This window comes from Rhinatrema bivittatum, chromosome 15 (assembly GCF_901001135.1).
Source record: "Rhinatrema bivittatum chromosome 15, aRhiBiv1.1, whole genome shotgun sequence".
In the NCBI taxonomy this organism is placed as follows: Eukaryota; Metazoa; Chordata; class Amphibia; order Gymnophiona; family Rhinatrematidae; genus Rhinatrema; species Rhinatrema bivittatum.
In genome coordinates, this window is record NC_042629.1 from 70,754,498 (window position 1) to 70,773,291 (window position 18,794).

Genomic DNA, 18,794 nt, shown 5'->3' on the forward strand with positions numbered 1-18,794 from the left:
CCCATGGTGACATGGAGGGGCTGGGAGAGAGGGACCTAGATCCCTTGGGGGGGGGTGAACAGGATTTTTCCCCGGAGTTCATTTTGTTAATGCATCAGGCCTTTTTGGCTCGGGGTGGGGGGGGGGGGCAAGCAGTCTTGCCCTCCTGGGCATGGCCCCTCCGGAGATCCCCCACCCCCCAGAAAGAAGTCCTCAGCATAGCTTCTGCAGGAGCTAACAGGATCCGTACTGTTGGAGCTCCTGCAGGGTTTGGTCACGTGGCGGTGGATTTGGATCCAGGGTTGCCCTCTGCTGACCGTCCAGAGGGCCTTCCACTCAGAGCAGGGTCCCAATGAGGAGGAGCCTGTAACTATGCCTCCCCTGGAAGGGAATGATCAGAGCACTGCGCTTCTTTCAGAGGGAGAACCTTGCCACTCTCATACCACATGTCTTGGCTGAGTTGGGAATTGCGGTGCCGCAAGTGGAGCCGGACCAGAACTCTGTGGAGCCGGTCATAACTGGTCTGAGAAGCTTGGTCACTAACTTTCCGTTCCATAGGATGGTGAAGCAGTTGGTCGTCAGGCAGTGGGATATTCCAGAGGCTGGCTTGAAGGTCAGTAGGGCCATGGACAGATTGTATCCATTGCCCGAAGATGCACTAGAACTGCTCAAGGTGCCTAAGGTTGATGCCTCAGTGTCTGTGGTCGCGAAGAGGATTACTATCCCAATGGCCGGTGTGGCAGGCTTGAATAATCTCCCAGACTGGAAACTTTAAGGTGTATCTCAAGCGGATTTTTGAGATGTCTGCTCTGGGCAGCAGCTTTATGCTACACGCAAGACTGAGATGGTACAACAGTTACAAAGTGCTAAGGATATGTTGCCTGAGGAGTCAGAGCAAGCGGAGTGCTTGGAGGCGGCGGTGGCCTATGGGGTGGATGCCTTGTATGACCTTGTTCGCACCTCTTCGAGAACCATGGTGTTAGTTGTCTTGGCCAGAAGACTCTCTTGTGGCTGTGGAACTGGTCAGTGGACGTTTCGTCGAAGGCACAGTTGGAAGCACTCCTCTTCAAGGACAAGTTTCTCTTTGGTGAAGACTTGGAACAGCTGATCAGCTTGGGGAAGAATAAAGTGCACAAGTTGCCGGAAGACAGGCTGAAAGGATCCAAAGGTTTCCTCCCACTTCGTTCTTGTTTTCGGAACCAAAGGCGTTCCCACCAGAGCAGAACTCAGGGCGCAGGCCAGAGTCAGGCCTCGGGGAGATCTCCATCCTGGTCCCAGTCCTTTCGGAGCCGCTGGGCCAACCATGACAGCTCAGGCCAGGGGCCTAGTGGGCCCAAATCTACTCAATGAGAAATGGCCGATCCACTCCTCAGTGCCAGCCATCGGGGGTCGGTTGACCAGTGGGTTCTCAGCGTGATAGAAAGAGGTTATGCTTTAGAATTTGCTTGTCCTCTAAGAAGTCTATTCATGTTGTCTCCATGTGCTTCCCCGGCGAAGAGGATTGTTGTTCAACAGACCATCCGAAGGCTGAGAATTCTGGTGGGCCATTGGTCCCGTCCCCCAGGAGGAACAGGGAATGACGCATTATTCCATCTATTTTGTGGTGCCAAAAAAGGAGGGATCGTTTCAGCCCATACTGGATTTACAGAAGGTAAACGTGGCATTCAAGGTTCCCCGTTTCCAGATGGAAACTCTGCGGTCGGTTATAGCGGCCATGCGAAGCGGGGAATTTCTAGCATCCCTGGACCTGACTGAGGCATGTTTACACATCTGAATTCACCGGGATCATCAAAAATATCTCCGGTTCATGATCCTCGGTCAGCATTTTCAATTTTATGATCTGCCCTTCGGTCTAGTCACAGCTTTGAGAATGTTCACCAAGGTTATGGATAGTGGTGGTGGCAGCACTCAGGAAGCGGAGCATCCTGGTCCACCCATTTCTGGATAACTGGCTCATCCGGGCAAAGTCAGAGTACCTGTGCCTTCAGTCAGTGGACCAGGTCATGGACCGCTTGAGATCCTTGGGCTGGATGGTCAACCTAGCCAAGAGCCACCTGACTCCTTCCCAGGACCTGGATTTTTTGGGAGCATGCTTTGACACCCGTGTCAGTTTTCTTTATAGAGGAGCAAATCTGCAAGATGCAGTCGCAAGTTCGGAACCTCTTGGAGGTCCTGGTTCCCAGGGTCTGGGATTATTTACAGGTCCTGGGCTCCATGGTCTCAACTTTGGAGTTGGTTCCCTGGGCATTTGCTCATATGAGACCTCTTCAGAGAGCACTGCTTTCTCGGTAGGATCCAAAATCAGAGCAGTTTCATTGCCCTCTCCCACTTAACAAATCTGCCAGGGCCAGTCTCTCGTGGTGACCTAGCCGGGACCATTTGAGCCACGGAGTGGACCTTGAGGTGCCGCATTGGGTAGTAGTCACTACCGATGCTAGTCTTTCCGGTTGGGGAGCTGTGTGTCAATCCCAAGTGGTGCAAGGTCAGTGGTTGGTGGAGGAATTGTCATGCTCCATCAATCTGTTAGAAACAAGAGCTGTGTGGCTAGCACTTCAGGCCTTTCTCCCGTTCTTGAGCAATCTGGTGGTCTGGGTCCTTTCGGAAAATTCGATGACAGTGGCCTACATCAATCACCAAGAGTCAAGTGGTGGCAAGGGACGTGGAAATGATGTCCTGGGCAGAACAGAATTTCGCCTTGATAGTGGCATCACACACAACGGGGTCCATCAATGTGCAGATGGATTTTCTGAGCCGGCAGCAGTTGGATCCCGGAGAATGGGAGCTGTCGGACAACGCAATGACCCTCATCTCAAACAAATTGAGCAAGCCTCGTGTGGATCTCATGGCGACCCACAAGAATGCCAATGCGCCACGCTTCTTCAGTTGCAGAAGGGAATACGGAGGGGGGGGGGTGCCCTGGCTCCGCCCTGGCTCCTGGTCCATGAGGACCTTGGTTTGCAGATCTGGTCAATCTAGCAGTGGATGGATCCCTGAGGCTGGGCAATCTACAAAATCTAAGGCAGGGCCCTATATTTTTTGGATCAAACGGATCGCTTTTGTCTAGTGGCTTAGCTTTTGAAAGGAGGTAACTAAGGAAGAAAGGATATCCGGAGGATGTTATTTCTACTCTGCTACAGGCTCGCAAGACTTCTACCTTCCTAGCGTATGTCAGGGTGTGGAGGGTCTTTGAGTCTTGGTGTGCGGAGCAGGGGATTAACCCTTGGAGAATGGTGGTGCCGCAGATCTTGGCCTTTATGCAAAGGGGGCCTTTCGAAAGGCCTATCCTTCAATTCCCTGAGGGTTCAGGTGTCAGCCCTAGGTTGTTTATTAGGGTAAGGTTCAGGGAGCATTCTTAGCTGCGCATCCAGACGTCGTGCATTTCCTTCGAAGAGCGTAACACTTGCAGCCCCCTACTCGCAAGATTTGCCCTTTATGGAGCCTCAATCTCGTTCTCAAGGATTTGCGTGCTGCACCTTTTGAATCCCCCAAAAGGGCTACCATAAAAGATCTCACTTTGCCACCAGGAAAACCACCTTCAATTTGTTCAGCTTAGGTGAGTGTTGGAAGGCTAATTTGAAGTCTTTGCATACCTCTGCCAGACACTACCGGTTGGATGTCCAAACCTCGGACATCGGTGAATGTGTCCTTCGAGTGGGACTTTTGCAGTCCCACCCTGGTTAGGGAAGCTTTGGTACATCCCAGGAGTCTGGACTGATCTGGGTATGTACAGGGAAAGGAAAATTTTGTTTCTTACCTGCTAATTTTCGTTCCTGTAATGCCACAGATCAGTCCAGAGTCCCACCTGGGAAAGGAAGAGCATTGTGGAGAGTCCACTTGATCTGTTTTTTTTTTCCCTAATATTTGAAGCCTTCTGAAGAATGGCATAAGTTTCTCTTTAAATCAGTTTATAAAGTTTCCTCTTTCCTCTGCTCGTTCTGGGTACTTTATAGAGGTAGTTTGTTAGTTTTTGGTTTTCAAATTCTGCTTGGGTACTGATTTAATACTGAGGAGCTGCAGGTGGCACACTGGGTTAAGAGACGGTGCCTGCAAAACTTTCTCTCTCCAGCTGCTGGAAGGAGGGCAAAACCCAGGAGTCTGGATTGATCTGTGGTACTACAGGAATGAAAATTAGCAGGGTAAGAACCAATTTTCCTTTTTTATCTAGTGATGTGAAAATAGCAACAAATCTCAGCACTATTTGTTTCTGGAAAACAGGCTCAAGGGAAGGTAAAATATCAAAAATCAAATTAATATTTTGTTGTGCCATTTTATTTTTTTAATAGTGAAATCTCTGAATTACAGACGGGTGTCAGTGTCTGGTGATGATCAAAAACCCACTACTTTTACAAATAGAAAATTAAAATGAATAATACTCCTATTCGGCTCTGAAAGTGATAACGATGTACTGTTTGATTTTGGTTATTTTTAGTTCCCTGTACGTACCCAGATCAGTCCAGACTCCTGGGTTTTGCCTCCCTTCCAGCAGATGGAGGCAGAGAAACTTTCACAGCCACCTTTTTTAGTTTGTGATGGATGCTGTAGTGGCCTGCCAGACCCAATAGTTGATCTGTTTCTTATATCTCACTCCTAGTAATAATCTCACATGACATCTTTCTCTCTAGATCCGAAGACCCCCAGAGCTGCCTCTTGAGCCTGTGGAGCATTTGATTGGCTCCCGGCAGCAAGAGCAGGTGAACCTGCCCCAACACAAGCGAGAGAAAAGCACAGAACGGAAGTCGAAGAGGGAGCCACTAGCCACAGAGCACCCAGCTAAGCGCAATTCTCCGAAAGTCACCTCTCAACCACAAAGCCCCTCTCCTCCGGCTCTGCGTCCCATACAGGTCCTCCCCAAGATAAGTGTAAGTCACTGCGGGAATGGGATATCATTTTTTCAATCTTTACATCCATCAGTCTTCAAAATTTGCATATTCTCATGATCTTGCATCGCTTTATTTTTATTTAGGTTCTTGCTTTTTCTGGTAAGTAATTACTGGACTTAAAACTTTTATGGTCTGATCTATATTTTTAAAGATTTCCTAGGAGCCTTCTGGATTTTGTAGACTCTTTTATTTGGTCACTTGGTTTTATAATAATTGACGTAAATGATATGATGAAAAATCACATAAATCTTGGGATCCCTATATGCAAGATGTTGTTGAACTGTTAGCATCATAAAACAAGTACCTTGTTTAAAGAAACATTTCTTAATTAAGTTGTTTAAGGGAAAAGGAGTGTGGAGATGGTCTTGTTGTTTAGCAAGTTAAATTTTAGCTAGAGAATCGGGGAGAATGGCCAGCAGCCTCCCATTCATTGTCTTCTTCCAACTTGACTTGTGCTTATAGCTCTTATCTTTATTTGGTGCCAGTTCTAAAAACGGTATCCGCCTGCTATTTTTACAAAGTCCACTTAATGAACTTTTAAATCTTCGCTGTCTTTTGTGTGAGGCCACGGACAGCTCATTGGCATACATGAAGTGCAACTTGTAACATTTCAGCTTTCCTACTCATGGTTTAATGGCCAAGACTTAAGTGCAGCACTGCTCTGAGAAATGAAATGCAATAACTAGCTTAGGTTTGATTTCTCCTTTGCCCATTTCTGTCTTTTTTTTTTTTTTTGTTTAGGCTGTTGCAGTACTTTTTCATCATGTTAATATAAACAAAGAGAACCCAAAGAGAAGTTGATTGTTATTTGACTGGGGGTTTTTTTTTTTTGTTTTTGTTCCTTGATAGATTGATGCTTTACCCTACGATGAACGGCCGCTCCCAGCTCTCCGTAAGTTGCAGGGAGAGGTGTTTGCTTCCCCCGAGCTGGAGCCAGAGGAGGAAAGCATTAGTGACACCTCGAGAAGTGGCATCACTGGTGAGCCAGAACCATTAACTGAAAAATCACTGAGAGAGGCCAGCTTTGCCATTGAAGTGTTTGGAGAAGCTTTGGTAAGGATCACAAATTGATCATATTAAATTATTAAAGCAGAACTTTCCCTGAGCAGGAGCCCATGTTAGATTGCATGCATTGAAGGATTGTGTCACGATCTCTGCTCCCAGGAATTGATCAAGAGTATTACACAGAACCTTATGCATGCCTGGGCTTGTGTAAAAGAATTTGTGATGAATATTAATTCATTTTTTCAATAAAACATTTATTTGAAATTCTTCCTTTACTGTGTGACTATTTACCTGTAGAGCAGATGCACTATGGTATCTTCAGGCTTGTGAAAAATATGTTGCTTGTGAAAAGCTACTGCCTTTGACTAATTTATTGTGTCAGAAGATTGTCAGAGGATTGTGATTATATTGTCCCACCATTGGGGATATTTCTGTTTCTTCAACATAATAAACAGCTTGTGCTACTGTGGTATAGTCACATAAGCTATCGGTCTAGGGAGTTGGTGGGTAGCCTCATTGATGGCCACTGGATGAGGGGCTTGGCAATATGCAATACAATTTCCTAACCATAGTGTCTGTCGGTATCAGGTTGCAGGAGCCTATTCCAAGACATGGTCTTACCGAGAAGACGCCCTGCTTGCAGTGTATAAAAAGCTGTGGGAGATGCCTACCAGTGCTTCAAAAGAGGAGTTAAAGAGCATGCTCAGAGCAGCCATCTTCCTCACCCAAAGAGCCATGAAAGACAATGTGTCCTCGGTGAGTAATTGCAGAGCACGGTGGAAAAGGAGGCGGGTGCGGAGGAATCTGACTACACAGTTTCATGATGACAAGAGAACATTGTATTTCAAGAAAACATGCTTTTGTAACAGATCACTTATTTCACAAAAGTTCATTGTGACTGTGCAAGAATAAAGCTTCCTAAGAATGATACGAACATCTGCCAGTTAGGCGTGGGGCAGTTGACCGTGTGGCGTGCCTCACCGTTCTTTTAAAGACAAGGTGAAGGGATGGGGAGAGGAGATCCACTTAAACCAGTACAACATGTTAAGCTCCACCTTGTGCCTCCCATAGCTCTGAGATTGCATTTTCTTGAATGGAAGTATTTACAGTGATTTTATGTTGTGAGACTGCATAGAGACAAACTTTAGCCCATGGGGAAAAATACTAGGAGTCTGGCCAGTGGGTAAGCGACCAGAAAGGGTAACTTTTGTAGGCTAGCCCCCACAGTCCTTTGTTAACTAACTGGCACTGCTGTTTTGCTATAGAGTAGTAATTTTCAGTCTCTGTCCTCCAGTTACTGTTGAAAATTCTTTCCAGTAAAACCCCAAAAATGGTACAATAAAACGTAAAATGTGCTTCTGTGATTTGGTCTCCCTCCTTCCTTATCTGCATAGGGCAGACAGATTCTGGTATGATTCAGCAACAGGGCTACTTCTGAGTGCCACTGGGCAAACGTTTAACTAAAATCACTTGCCCAACAGTAACATTACATTAACTTTACACATTAGGGCATCAGATTTTTCACATTCTGGATTTCCATTACCTTCTGCTCCACCAGTCCCGAACATATGGGTTTATCTTCCCCATCCAGCCAAATGGAGGCAGATTTCTAAAACTTTATTTTTTTTAAATGACTTCAATAGAACATAAACGCAGATTGGAACCAACTCAGCCAGTGATCTCTGCCTCCAGCCGCTGGATGGGAGCTTTTATGTTTTACTCTAATATAGGAGGACAGTTCTCAGCAGATTTTAAAGGATTATGTGCGCATTTTAGCCCCTTTATTTGTCAAAGTGGCATAAGAACATGCCATGCCATGGACCCTTGGTCTGACCTAGTATGGCATGTTCTTATGATAGTCGTTTTCAGCAGCCTGAGGTGGATGCTTCAGTTGCTGCCGTTGCTAGGAAAACTAGTATTCCTGTAGAAGGAGGTGCTTTCCTTTGAGATGCTCAGGATAGGAAGTTAGAGGCGATCCTTAATCTTTTTTCTGCTTGATCTTTGGTTTTACAGGGAGCAGTTTGTTCCAGTTATGTTGCTAGATATATGCTTCGTTGTAATCAGCACTTATCTGAGTTACCTAACTTAGCAAGGTTGGAATCTGTTGCGTCCTATATATATATGATATAATCAGAGTGTCTGCTAGGGCTTTGCTCTTTCTGTGGCAGCTAGATTACTCCTTTTGATTAAGAAATTGGTCTGCTGATTCTTTATCAAAGTCCAGGCTGTCTCGTCTTCCTTTCAAGGGTAAATACCTTCTTGGGGAAGATTTGGATCATATAATAAAGATTATGGGAGCCAAAAGGTTGTGAGATAACTTGGTTTAGCCTTATCCTCAGGTATTCGTTTTTATAGACGCCATACTCCGTTTTTGGAAGCCAAGAGATATAGACCAGGTAAAAGAATAATGCCTCAATCTAGTAAAGGGAAGAACCCCTCTCCCTCATTTCTTGGTGCTAGAAGACTTAGGGGAGTGTTTACCCGATCTACCGGGGCATCAAATAATACACAATGATGTGAGGAGGATTCATTTTCCAGGAGAGCCAATAGGGGGCAGGCTACAGGCTTTTCTTGGAGAATGGATCCAGATTACTTTGGATCAATGGGTTTTGGATATAATCTGTTACGGTTATGCTCCAGATGTAAGGATCATTTCGTAGTTGGTCCTTCCGTTTGGCTTGGCTACAGCTCCAAGAACTTTTACAAAGGTAATGGTGGTTGTAGTGGCCTTTTTGAGAGAGAAAAATTTTAATTCACCCTAATTTAGACGATTGGTTAATAAGGGCCATATTCTCTGAAGGGGTAAAATAGACGGATAGTGGTTTCTTTACTTCAGCGTCTAGATTGGGGTGATCAATTTTTCAAAAAGTAATTTACAGCCTACCCAGAAGTTGGAACATCTAGGGGCAATGTTTGATTCTGCAGCTAGCATAGTTTATTTACCGCAGAAAAGAATTTTAAAGCTTTGTGCCCAGATAAAGGGATTTTCAATACAGTGAGCCCCAACTGTGTGGCCTTACCTTCAGATTTTAGGTCTAATGGCCTCGACTCGAGAGTTAGTGCCTTGGGCAAGAGTACATGTGAGGCTGCAGATTTCGCTTCTTTCAAGATGGAATCCTAAGACTCGGGATTATCAGGTTCAGCTTCCTTTGTCCGAAGGGGTTCGAGCAACTCTAAAACGGTGGATTCAGTTGTCAAATTTGAAGACTGGAATGCCTCTAGAGACTCCCACTTTGGGAGGTTTTGACAATGGATGCCAGTTGGGCAGATTGGGGTGCTCATTACAAGAATCTTTACACACACAGAGTTTGGAGTCTGGAAGAGAGAGAGTGGTCAATAAATCGTTTAGAGACCAGGGCTGTCAGGTTGGCTCTGCTGTATTTTCAGCCCTAGCTTCAAAGAAAGGCGGTAAAGGAATTATGCGACAATGCAACAGCAGTGGTATATATAAACAAACAAGGGGGCACTCGCAACCTATGTTGGCAGAGACAAACCTGTTGTTTGCTTGGGCCGAGAGTCATCTGTTGCATTTGACAGCACAACACAAAGCAGGTCAGGGAAATGTCCAAGCAGATTATTTAAGTCTGAACATAATAGATCCATGAGAATGGGAATTAAACCAGGAAGCCTATTTACAAATAGTTCGGAGATGGGGGCACACACCAAATAGATTTGATGGCATCTAGTCAAAACAAAAAGATAAAAAGATTTTTCAGTCATCGCGGAGGAAGGAATAGATGCTTTTCAACAGTGTTGGAGGGGTTACAGTCTCCTATATCCTTTTCCCCCATGGCCTTTAATAGCTTGAGTTTTAAGAAAAATAGAGAAAGAGAAGGTATTGGTGGTGCTAGTTGCACCCAGTTGGCCAAGAAGACCATGGTATGCAGATCTAAGGAGACTTCTGGTGGACCAACCATCTCTACTTCCTCAGATGAAGGGTCTTCTACATCAGGGTCCTATGGAGGATCCAACTCCATTCTAGCTTACAGCTTGGCTATTGAAAGGGAAAGGTTAGCAAAAAGAGGCTATTCACATTCCGTTATTAGTACAATGTTGCATTCTAGAACAAGATCCACTTCTCTTTCTTATATGAGTTTGGCGTATATTTGAGAATTTTTGTTTGAAGAAGGGATTATCGCCATGGAAGGCGTAGATAGGAGATATTCTCTCTTGCAAGGTGCTTTGGGCAAAGGTTTATCGTTAAACTCTTTGAAGGCTCAAATTGCGGCCATTTCATCTTTTCGAGGAAAAATTAATGATAGCTTAATTTCTTCCCATAGGGGTATTGGTCTTTTTCTTATGTGGAGTGAAGCATTTATGACCTCCTGTAAATCCTGTTTTTCCTCATTGGAGTTTAAATTAAGTTTTACAAGCATTAACTGGTTCACCTTTTGAGCCTTTGATAGACTCTACAATTAAGAGTTAAGTACTTAATAGCAACTAAAAAGACTGTCTTACCTCCGCAAAGCGAATTTCAGAATTGCAGACCTTATCTGTGCAATCTCCATTTTTGCACTTTACAAAGAATTCAGTTATTTTGAGACCAGTTCCTTCTTTTTGTACCTGAAGTTGTCTTCATTTCATTTAAATCAGCGTATTGTTTTACCTTCTTTTAATAAGAGAGAGTGTAAGGAAGGTCTAAAGTCTTTAAGATATTTGGATGTTAGGCGAGGACAAAGGTTTTCCGGAAGTCAGAAAGGTTGTTTGTTCTTGTTTGTGGTCCACGAAAGGGAGAAGCAGCTTCAAAGACTTTGATTGCTAGATGGTTAAAGAATGCTATTTCTTCAGCTTACTTGCTGAAGGGTAAATTGATTCCTAATATGGTTAAGGCTCATTTCAGTAAGAGCACAAGCATCATGGGCCGAAAAATGTTTTGTAAGTCCGTTGGACATATGTAAAGCTGCCACATGGACTTCTTTGGGAACATTTGCAAAGCACTATAGGTTGGGTCTTCTCGCTAGATAAGATGCCATTTTTGGTTCTTCTGTCTTAAAAGCAGGATTGTCATCCACCCATCCTTAAATGGGCTTTGGTATTTCCCGTAGGTTTAGGACTGGTAGAGCAGAAGGAAGAGGAAGGAGAAATTGTGTCTTACCTGTTCATTTCCTTTCCTTTCCTTCTGCTACACCAGCCCAGAACCCCACCCTTTGTTTTTTGTTGTTGCTAAATGTTTTTACTCAGTTATTTTGTTTCAGACTTATTGTTTAGTATTGGGAATTAATTCCTTCATATATGAATTGCGTTTCAGTTCATTTTAATTCTGCTTAGATTCATCTTTTAGGTTGTGGTGTTTCAGATTTAATATTTAGAAATTTGTTATTTGAGTATTTTTCTAATATTTTAATTGTTAATTTTTTGGCTTTGACAGTAGTAAACTGACTAAATTGGTTCTAATCTGCATTTATATTCTACTGATGTCATTTAAAAAAAAAATAAATAGTTTTAGAACTCTGCCTCCATTTGGCTGGATGGGGAGGACAAACCCATAGGTTCTGGACTGGTGTAGCAGAAGTAAAGGGAAGGAAATGAACAGGTAAGAGACAATTTCTCCTTAAACTGAGGGTTCAAGAGTGCATATTAAACCCATCAAAGCACTGTTAAACTTACAATTGCTGTCCACCCAGCTCATTGCTTGAAAAGTCTCGGAGATGTTCTTATCCTTCACTGGTCTGCTTTTAATTATGAATCCTACAAATCGGACTTTGTGGATTATAAATCGCATGAATGTTTTATTTACAAATCCTGATGTGTTCTCCTTTACCTCAGGTGTTTCATGCTTCCTTGAAACTGTTAAAAATGATTGTTACACAGTATATTCCGAAGCACAAGCTTGGTAAACTGGAGACCACCCACTGCTTGGAGAGGACCCTTCCAAACCTAATCTCTCGGACAGGGGACTCTGCTACCCGGCTCCGAGTGGTCGCCTCAAACTTCATTCAGGTACTCTCAGTTTTCACAGTGCTTTCTTGAATCCAGTCGCATTCATTCTGTGGATGTCTGTCTGCTGCAGCGTAGCAGCCGGTTCAGCAGTCTGGCGTGTTAAATTGTCAAAATGATGGGTCACCTGGGTTTGATTGCCAGACTCTGCTCCTGTTCAGTGGGCTGGCTGGAGATGCTGTAGTGGCAGCCTATTCGGCACCTTTCCTTTTTCCCTTGATACTTTTGGGATTTAAGGTGTGGTCTCCTATCAAGGATTTTTGCTGTCTCAACTGCTTTATAGAGGCAGAGAGAGACGGGACCTAATTTTTCTCTTCAGTGTGTCTGGCCTAAGTGGCAGGAACCAAGTATGGGAATCAAACTTGTATTTACTTGCATGGCAGTTTCCTTTTGCTCCTTAGATCATCCAGCTGAGTTGGAAACCATGGTTGAGAGCTGCTGCACAAGGCTGTATTGACAGCTACCCGAGGACTTTTTCTCCTATTGTATGCCCTCTCCCAATGGCCTGGAGCCTTATACAGACTTGCATGTATTCATTCATTTACTTACTTATTTATCACAATTTGTAGCCCGCTGATCTATAAATCTCAGTGGGTAATATATTGGTTCTTAGTTCCATGGATCAGTGCAGACGAATGGGTTTATTCATCCCTACCAGCAGATGGAAACGAAGAACAAAAACTTTGAGGCACTGCTACATAACCAAGAGCGCCACCTGCAGTCCCTCAGTATTGACACATTACCAAGCCAAGATGTCCACCTTAACAAACCTCAATAAACCTTGAGCAGAGACGTAAGAACATAAGAAATTGCCATGCTGGGTCGGACCAAGGGTCCATCAAGCCCAGCATCCTGTTTCCAACAGAGGCCAAACCAGGCCATAAGAACCTGGCAATTACCCAAACACCAAGAAGATCCCATGTTACTGATGCAATTAATAGCAGTGGCTATTCCCTAAGTAAACTTGATTAATAGCCGTTAATGGACTTCTCCAAGAACTTATCCAAACCTTTTTTGAACCCAGATACACTAACTGCACTAACCACATCCTCTGGCAACAAATTCCAGAGCTTTATTGTGCGTTGAGTGAAAAATAATTTTCTCCAATTAGTCTTAAATGTGCTACTTGCTAACTTCATGGATTGTCCCCTAGTCCTTCTATTAAGTTGGAGCCCCCCTGCAAACTAGTTCCCCTTGATATAACACCAAACTATGTACACCTCTCAATAGTCTGCTCGGGTATCTCTAGAAGCGAGGAAGTATTTAACAGATGGGGATAGGTCTCTGAATTGATCCGTGGTACTGCAAGAACAAAACTTAGCAGGCAAGAACCAATTTTCCTTTCCTGTTCATACCCCAGATCAGTCTAGATGAGTGAGATGTACCAAAGCTCCTCTATTCTGGGTGGGAACTCGAAAAACCCATGCGCAATACACACTTCCCTGTAAGTACCTGGATCAGTCCAGATGCCTAGGCTCATACATCCCTGCCCGCAGGTGAAGACAGAGAAAAAAAACTTGCCTGACCCTGCTACATAAAGCCTAGTGCCACCTGCAGTTCCTCAGTATTTTCTCTGTCTCTAGCAGATGGCACAGTGTGCTCTACCTGCAGTTCTGCGGGGTTTTTTTATCTTTAACGCTTTTCTTTTGAGCCTTCCGGGGTTTTTGGTTCTCACCCCTGAGAGATGAGCCAAGGAACAGGACCGTCCACCACCATGCACAACAGGTCCTCAAACCGTGGCCACTCGGTAACCACCAGAATCACCCTGCCCAGATGGAGCTCAGCCTATGAGAGGCCCAGAGGAAACATGCACAGCAACAGGTGTGTCGGCCACGGTTGAACGAGAGCGTCGATGCCTTCCGATCCGACCTCCCTTCTGCGACTGAAAAACCAATCTGCTTTTGCATTTGCTGGAGTTGCCATGAGGTCCGCCATTGGTCTGCCCCACCTTGCCTGCAGCAAAGCAAAGGCTTCCGCCGACAACTCCCCTGAGTGCAGTCGCTATCTGCTGAGGAAGTCCACCTGTACGTTGTCCACTTCGGCCACATAAGTAGCAGCTATTCTCACCAGATATTTCTCTGCCCACACGAACAGTTCTTGCACTTCCAGCGCCACCAGACGACTCTTCATACTGCCCTGATAATTGATATATGCGACTGTCGTCTCATTGTCCGAGAATACCCACCGACTTGTCTCTCCCTCCTCTGCTTTGACGTGGCAGCTGAGATTGTACGGTGCCTGTTCTGTTTCTAGTAATACGGGAACAGAGCTATGAAACCTGGAGATGGGTTCAGATTCTATCACTACTCACTTAACCTTCAGAAGTTTCATTTATAAATAATATAGAGCAGGACCTCCTGAAAGAAGATCACACGAGGAAAGAGAGGATTACATGATAGGAGTGCTTTATTTTTAAATGTCTGGTGAAGAAATTACACATCAGCTGATCCTGCTTTGCATAACTATGTTTCTTCTATTTATTTATTTAATGTATCAATTTTTATATTCTGCGGCTTCCAAAATGAATCTGTTCGGTGCAGGTTACAGTCATAACCATCATAAAAACATATTACATAAAACATGTAAAAGACAAAATATACAAACATGAACATAATAATTAGCAAATCATTAAACAATTGCAGCATGAAGAGAATTTGTAAGTTGCTTTTTTTTTTTTTTCTGCCGTGTTTGTGGAATTAAATTCTCCTGTGTTTAAACTTGAGCATGTCCAGTTTTTCATTAACTGTGTACTTTTCTCCAGGAGCTGGCCCTCTTTAAGGAAATCAAGCCATTGCAAATTGTTCCAGCTTATTTGGTCCAACCACTGAAGCAGACCTGCCCAGCTCGTCTGGCCCACAGCCAAGTGGAGTTGGTGGAGTGCCTGGTGAAGGAGCTGGGGACTGTGAACTCTGGCTTCACCGTGGATAATATTATGAGGGTAAGCCTTTTAATCTCGCAGGTAAAATTTGCACAGTGCTTCCAGTGTTTTGGCTAGAATTAGCATGACGACACGGGAGTCTCATCAGCTGGCTGCATCTCCCAGGTTAGGGGCCGACAGAAACAATCATCGGCAACAGCACTGTCTCCGTGTGACTGCATGTAGGTTTCTGTTTCAAGCAGTTACAAATTTTATTTGGTGAATTCCTGTTTTAGAATATGATTTTACTAAATAAATGATGCTTATGCTGTAAGCTAGCATCATAGCATAGGCTTGGGTACTTGATAGCCAGAGATCCATAAGTGTTGTATGAACTTGAAAAAGTGATAGGACAATGTCTGCCCATTTTTAACATGGCGCCCCCTCAGCTTTGCAGGAGAAAGTAAAGAATTACTCAGTAGTTCATTTTGTCCTTATGTAAAGCACTTTAGCTTGAGCGGATTCCATCTCTAGCAAAGCTTGAAAGAAGGTGGAATCTGGACATCCAAGCCAGAAGGAGGCGGGCAGAAGGCATGGATGAGCAAAGCTAAACACAGAAAAGATTGAGCCCCGTTCCCAACATGCATTTTTTAAATTTATGTATTATTTATTTAATTCTTTTCTATACCGACATTCATGACACATGACATATCACATCGGTTCACATCAAACATGGGAGTTTAACTTAACAATAATCATAGCTAGAGAGCTACTGATAGAGTTAAGGGAAGTGGTAAGTAGTAAGTTACATAGAACGAGGGTTACAGGAACTTGGAGGTTGGAAGAGAGTAAGGAGAGAGGAACAGCTGAGCTACAGTAAATATATGGAATAACAATGGTAAGAAGAACAGTTAAATGATATATGTTATGACAATAATATATATAAAATAAATATGTAGAACAATATATACAATATAGAATACAGAATGTAACGGGGAGAAGGCCTAAAACACTAGTTTCTGTTTCTGAGTGAGCTTGCAGCTGCAAATATGGATGTAATCCACTAGCCATGAGCCTAGTTTCTGGGGTCCAGTTAATCTGTATATTATGGTACTGTATAGCAGGGTTCCTTTTTTGTTTATTTTTGCTGTGGATTACTGTTGTGCTGCTTCTACTTTAAAAGACAGACTAGGAATTTTATGTCCCACTTTATTGCTACTGTGTCCGGAATATTGCCATACCAGCAGGTAGTGTCTTCAATATTTATTTAAATTGCTAAGTGTCCATTCATTTAAAGTGCTATGATTTCAGTTTGCAGTGAGAGCTCTGGAGCACTCTGCATTTGAGGTACGTGAAGTGGCTGTCCGGATCATCCTCGACCTGTACAAGCAGCACCAACACAACGTGTTAGAGTTCCTCCCTCCTGACGATGCCACCACACGCAAGAATGTACTATACAAAACCCTCTATGATGGGTTTGCCAAAATAGATGGCAGGCCTAGTGACTCCGAAATCAAGGTAAATAGCAGGACTAACTTCCAGTAGGAAATGGTTTAATCTAGACTCTGCATATTAAGGAAACGGATGCCGATCCCAGCAAGATGTAGTTGTATTTTTTTATTAGAGCAATTACAAATTTTAATTTTGATTTATGATTGTATCTAGAATGCTAGCTTGTTTTGCAGATACTTTGTTCTAGCAATTCAGCAGTTTATGATGGCTATTTTTTATCATCAGTTTTCCAAGAAAACAAAAAAGGAAAATATGAATGTTAATTGGAGTAGTTAAATCTCAAGCTGATTGTGATAAATTGCAGGAGGACCTTGTGAGACTGGAAGATTGGGCTTCCAAATGGCAGATGAAATTTAACGTGGACAAGTGCAAGGTGATGCATAAAGGGAAAAATAACCCTTCCCTGTATGTACCCAGATCAGTCCAGATTCCTGGTTTTGCTTCCCTTCCAGCAGATGGAGAAAGTATTACTGACACTGCCAAATAACCTGGTGTGCACCTGCAGTCCCTCAGTATTTCTCTGTCTCCAGCAGATGGTAGAGGTGAAAAACCTGCAGTCTGGAAATTAGTTTTCCCTGTAGGTACCCGGATCAGTCCAGACACCTCTTTAAAAAAAATAAATAAAATAACAAGATATGGAAAAAAGGAAAGAGGATTTCCTCCCAGAAGGATGGCAGGTCCTGGTACTGAGATGGACAAGCAAGGGGTTGGGGACCCTTATTTGACTCAGTCCTTTTGCTTCTGAGCGGCTCTCGGGACGCACAATTGAGCCGGCAGGAGCATGCGGTGTGGCAGTCTGCTCTGCGCGCGAGTCTGTACCAAACCAGTATTTGTTCCTGCTGCCTCTCTGGAACAGCTGAAAAAGGGTTGGGGAGGCACCAAGAGCCCGCAGGGCTTGCAGGTGATGTGTGATCCCCCTCCAAGCTTTTTCCCGGCCGATCGGAGGACTGGGGAGCCCAGGAGTCTGTCGGAATAAGTTGAGGACATCCTGAGAGAGGATCCTGATGATCCTGCAGTTAGCTTTTCCTTCCGAATTTGTTCTTTTGATGCATAAGGTGTATCTCGCTAGAAGGCCGCGGGGCGGTGCTTTCCCAGGCAAGAAGGTTCGCAGGGTCTGTGGCCTAGGGAGAGGTCCAAACTTTTGCAGACCAGTGATGCAACCAGGATTTGGCAAGTCCTTGGAAGGGCACATCTGGATGCTGCAGACAAGGCCTCGGGGGATTCAAAGGATGGGAAGCCTCCAGTAGAGGACCCTCCTGAGGTGGATTCTGCTCCGGAGGGACAGAACCCGGATGATGGGCGGGGTCAAGCCCCAACTGTTGAAGGGGATGATCCGAAAGTGATTCGACTTTTCCACAGGGAAGATCTGTGGCCCCTGATTCTATGTCCTTAAAGAGCTGGGAATTAAGGTTCCACAAGAAGAATCTGATCAGAAAGAGGTGGACCCAGTCATGGATGGCTTAAGAGGTCCAGCAAAAGCCTTCCCCTTCCATAAATCGGTAAAGAAGTTAGTAGTCAGGGACGGATACTCCAGAGACCGGTTTGAAGGTTGGTAGTACGATGGATAAATTATATGATTACCAGAGGACACGCTTGAATCGTTAAGACTGCCAAAGGTGGATGCCTCGGTGTCGGCAGTTACGAGGAAAACATCCATTCCAGTGGCCGGTTCTGCAGTGCTTAAAGATATGGAGGACAGGAAATAAGCCCATCTCAAAAAAAATCTTTCATGTGTCTTCTGTGGGCATTCGTGCTTCCCTAAGTAAACTTTTCCCTAAGTAAACTAGATTAATAAGAACATGCCATACTGGGTCAGACCAAGGGTCCATCATGCCCAGCATCCTGTTTCCAACAGTGGCCAATCCAGGCCATAAGAACCTGGCAAGTACCCAAACTCTAAGACTATTCCATGTTACTGTTGCTAGTAATAGCAGTGGCTATTTTCCAAGTCAACTTAATTAATAGCAGGTAATGGACTTCTCCTCCAAGAATGTATCCAATCCTTTTTTTAAACACAGCTACACTAACTTCACTAACCACATCCTCTGGCAACAAATTTCAGAGTTTAATTGTGCGTTGAGGGAAAAAGTACTTTCTCCGATTAGTTTTAAATGTGCCACATGCTAACTTCATGGAGTGCCTCCTAGTCCTTCTATTATCTGCAACACCGATTGACTCAAGGGAAATGACACCACCTTCGGAAGAAAGGAAGGAACCGTATGCAAAGAGACTCAAGAATCTGTAATTCTCAAAAAGAGATCCCTACATGACAGAGCCTGAAGTTCCGAAATCCTTCTAGCGGAACATAAATGCCACCAGGAAAAACCACCTTTAAGATGAGATCCTTCATAGTTGCTCATCCAAGAGGCTCGAATGGAGCTGCACACCTGCCCTTGAGGACCAAATTAAGGTTCCAGGAGGGACACCCCCCCCCCCCCCCCCCCCCCGGAGAAAACGCACCACATCAGGATGTGCAGCCAACCCTGCACCTTGCCTCTAAGACAGCCCAATGGCGCCACCTTAACTCTGAGGGAATTAAAGGCCAAACTCTTCACCAATCCTCGTTGTAAGAAGGTCAAAATGTGCACCACAGACACTCAAGTAGGATCAACCCATTGCTCTGT

The 18,794-nt window shown here is 44.3% G+C and overlaps 1 protein-coding gene across 4 annotated transcripts in view; it reads left to right on the forward strand.

Moving 5' to 3' along the window:
* CEP104 (centrosomal protein 104) overlaps nucleotides 1-18,794 on the forward strand; it is a 67,241-nt gene that overhangs the window by 8,221 nt on the left and 40,226 nt on the right. For all 4 annotated transcript variants that reach the window (XM_029578840.1, XM_029578839.1, XM_029578841.1 and 1 more), the window contains exons 9-14: nucleotides 4,602-4,838; nucleotides 5,709-5,912; nucleotides 6,453-6,620; nucleotides 11,631-11,804; nucleotides 14,563-14,739; nucleotides 15,970-16,176. In XM_029578840.1, the coding sequence (XP_029434700.1) occupies nucleotides 4,602-4,838; nucleotides 5,709-5,912; nucleotides 6,453-6,620; nucleotides 11,631-11,804; nucleotides 14,563-14,739; nucleotides 15,970-16,176 (1,167 nt within the window). The remainder of the gene's footprint in view (nucleotides 1-4,601; nucleotides 4,839-5,708; nucleotides 5,913-6,452; nucleotides 6,621-11,630; nucleotides 11,805-14,562; nucleotides 14,740-15,969; nucleotides 16,177-18,794) is intronic.